The sequence below is a fragment of the Lactuca sativa genome, chromosome 7 (genome assembly GCF_002870075.4).
Source record: "Lactuca sativa cultivar Salinas chromosome 7, Lsat_Salinas_v11, whole genome shotgun sequence".
Lineage (NCBI taxonomy): Eukaryota > Viridiplantae > Streptophyta > Magnoliopsida > Asterales > Asteraceae > Lactuca > Lactuca sativa.
This window is the reverse complement of record NC_056629.2, coordinates 27,017,292-27,019,959: the sequence shown is the minus strand read 5'-3', so window position 1 is coordinate 27,019,959 and position 2,668 is coordinate 27,017,292. Positions and strand designations below refer to the sequence as shown.

The 2,668-nt window shown below is 35.9% G+C and overlaps 1 protein-coding gene across 1 annotated transcript; it reads right to left on the bottom strand.

The window, feature by feature from the left end:
- Positions 1-639: 639 nt before the first annotated feature.
- LOC111906680 (uncharacterized) lies at positions 640-1,410 on the bottom strand. Its single transcript, XM_023902455.3, has one exon. The coding sequence runs from the start codon at positions 1,408-1,410 to the stop codon at positions 640-642; it is 771 nt and encodes a 256-aa protein (XP_023758223.1).
- Between the last annotated feature and the right edge of the window lie 1,258 nt (positions 1,411-2,668).

Sequence of the window (2,668 nt, the reverse complement as noted above, 5' to 3'; positions counted from 1 at the left end):
CCCGACTTTGTATTCGAGAATCAAAGAGTCAATTGTCTATTTTATTTAACTTTAATCGACGGATTATTATCATTAATTCGCAACAAAATCTTGTAAACATTTTGCATCTCAATAAGACTGTATAGTACGAGTACCCACTACATGGAGGATCCTACATGACACCTCTTTAACATCGTTAAGGGTTTTGAAATACCACTCATGCCATATTACGTTAAGAGGTGTTGAGGATGTAACTAGCTCAACGTAGGTTAAAAAAAAAGTAACGTAATTTTGTTACTTTAAATTCTTTTTTTTCTTTTAAAAATGTTGTGGTGGATATTTTTAGTAAAAATGAAATGGTGTTGAGAATAACAAGGCATCTAACAAAATAATAATAATAATAATAATAATAATAATAATAATAATAATTTTGAGAGGAAAACTAATAGTCACTAGCCTATGAAAACATAAACTACTATATCATCCTTATATATTTTTTTATTTTATTTTGATATTTTTTATATCAAATAAACAATTTTAAATGACAATTTAAACGATTATGAATTGTGATAATTAATCTAAAACAATTTCGAATTGCAATACGATAGCCTTTAATATTACACAAAATTACAATTCCTACCACAGTCCTAGGCCTATTTTCTAGAGAAAAATAAAACACTCCAAGGACACAAGTGGGTTTTCAAGTGATTCATCGTTGTTCATCGCAGTTGAAGGCCAGCTACCCTCTTCCCTCTCCCGACCCGACCTTAATTCGGGTTTTCGGATCCTCTCATGCAAATCGGACCCTACTCGACCCGGAGACTTCCCTGTTCTCCTACTGGACAAGCTTCTCCCGATCTCACTCCTACCCGTAGAACAGCCTCCAGCCACCGTACGCTTAGCCGGAGACCTCGATCGAGCCGCTGACGCATTGCCGGAACCCGGCCTCTGCCTGCCAGCAGAGCCAAACCCGGTTCCGCGACTGTTTCTTTCCGGTGTTAATCTGACCCGTCCCGGAGACTGTTCTTTTCCTCTCACCGGCGATTTTCTCACCGGTTGAAGCTCTCCTGATGATTGCTGCCGGTTTCTAGCTTTCAACGGTGATCTGTCTATCACTTTCGATCGGAAAACATCAAAGTCGTCGTCGAATGTTGTAGTGGAAACACTCTCGCTCATCGTGCTACCGATCTCAGAGACATATGGATCTTCGTGAACGTGATCTTGTTGTCGGATTTTGAAAGAGTTATGTCTAGATGTAACTTTTTTGGGATCGTCTTCGATTTTCATGAACGGGTTGTGATTTGGAGTTTCGGAGAGAACTTCTTTCACCGTCTCTACGTCCACCGGCGGCGGAGCTCGGCTTGATCTTGATGAATGTTGGTGAAATTTAGAAGATGAGGAACGTTTATTCGAGCTTAGAACGCACCCCATTATCTGCGAATTGAAAAGGATTTGATAAAAATATGAGTTTAATACTGACACGGTGGTTTAAGGTGATCAATGGGTGAGGATTAATAGTGATAACACAGAACCCCCAGAAGAGATTGAAGCTTTAGTAAAGATGGTATCAAGTGAATCAGTGATGGGTGTTCTGCTTTTCTCGTGGTGGTCTACGGTGTTGTTGGGTGGCGACACGGTGGTTTTAGCCTTATAGGAGAATCTGGCAAGGCTTAATGGCGAAATCATAAAAATAAAAATCCACGTAAAACTTAAAAAGATTGAGACTTTGGGGAAAATGAAGATGAGAAGTGAATCTTGATGGATCGTAAGCTTCCTTTCTGGTGGTGGTCTGCGGCGGAGTTTGGTGTTGACACTGTGGTTTTAGTGGAACCCATTTGGGTATTTAAGAGAGTGTCTGTATGAAATGAAGAGGTGGGTGTTTGGGGTTCCCATTTGAGGTGGAGCTATAGCGGTGGTTTGAAGATCTGCGGCGTCGGCATTGGCGATGGTAGTGGTGGTGAAGAATTTGAGGAAGGGGACAGAAAGGTGGGTGAATAGATTTAGGTATGGGGAGTGGTGTATTTATTGGTAAGATGATAGTTGCATCAAAACAATATTGGAGGGAGGGTCAATTCCTTAAAATAAATACATTTTTTATTAAATGATTTATTTTCATTATTTTTTCTTTAAAAATATAAAACATAGACATGACTTTTATGACTTTATCCCTTAAATGAATCTATTAGTTATAACTTTAATTAATCATTAATATCATACTCACTAAGATATGGACACCCTTGTTTCTCACTTTACATAAACGGAGCAAATATCTCTAGGTAAGGCTAGAAATTAGACACATGATACTACACATATTTAAGACACCATCTTTATAGCCAATTGACACTATTTGATTATTTATGTCATTGGTTTTTTTTTCACCATTTATGTAAATGGTTATATATATATATATATATATATATATATATATATATATATATATATATATATATATATATATATATATAGAAAATTGTAAAAAATGTTTTTGTGGTTTGGTTTTTTTTTTTGATTGAGTTAAAAATGTTTTCATCTTGTATACCGAGTTTTGTTATGGTTTTGATCACTCTCAGACATAAAATAACTGTTATATTTTTATAATTCGTTTACAATTTTCTTTCATCATTTATGTAAATTGTTATATATAAGAGAGAAAATTGTAAAATGTTTTTGTGGCTTGGTATTTTTTTTT

Bases quoted from the DNA above. Each gene is read 5' to 3' on its own strand.
- LOC111906680 (XM_023902455.3), bottom strand. From the start codon at position 1,410: ATGGGGTGCGTTCTAAGCTCGAATAAACGTTCCTCATCTTCTAAATTT.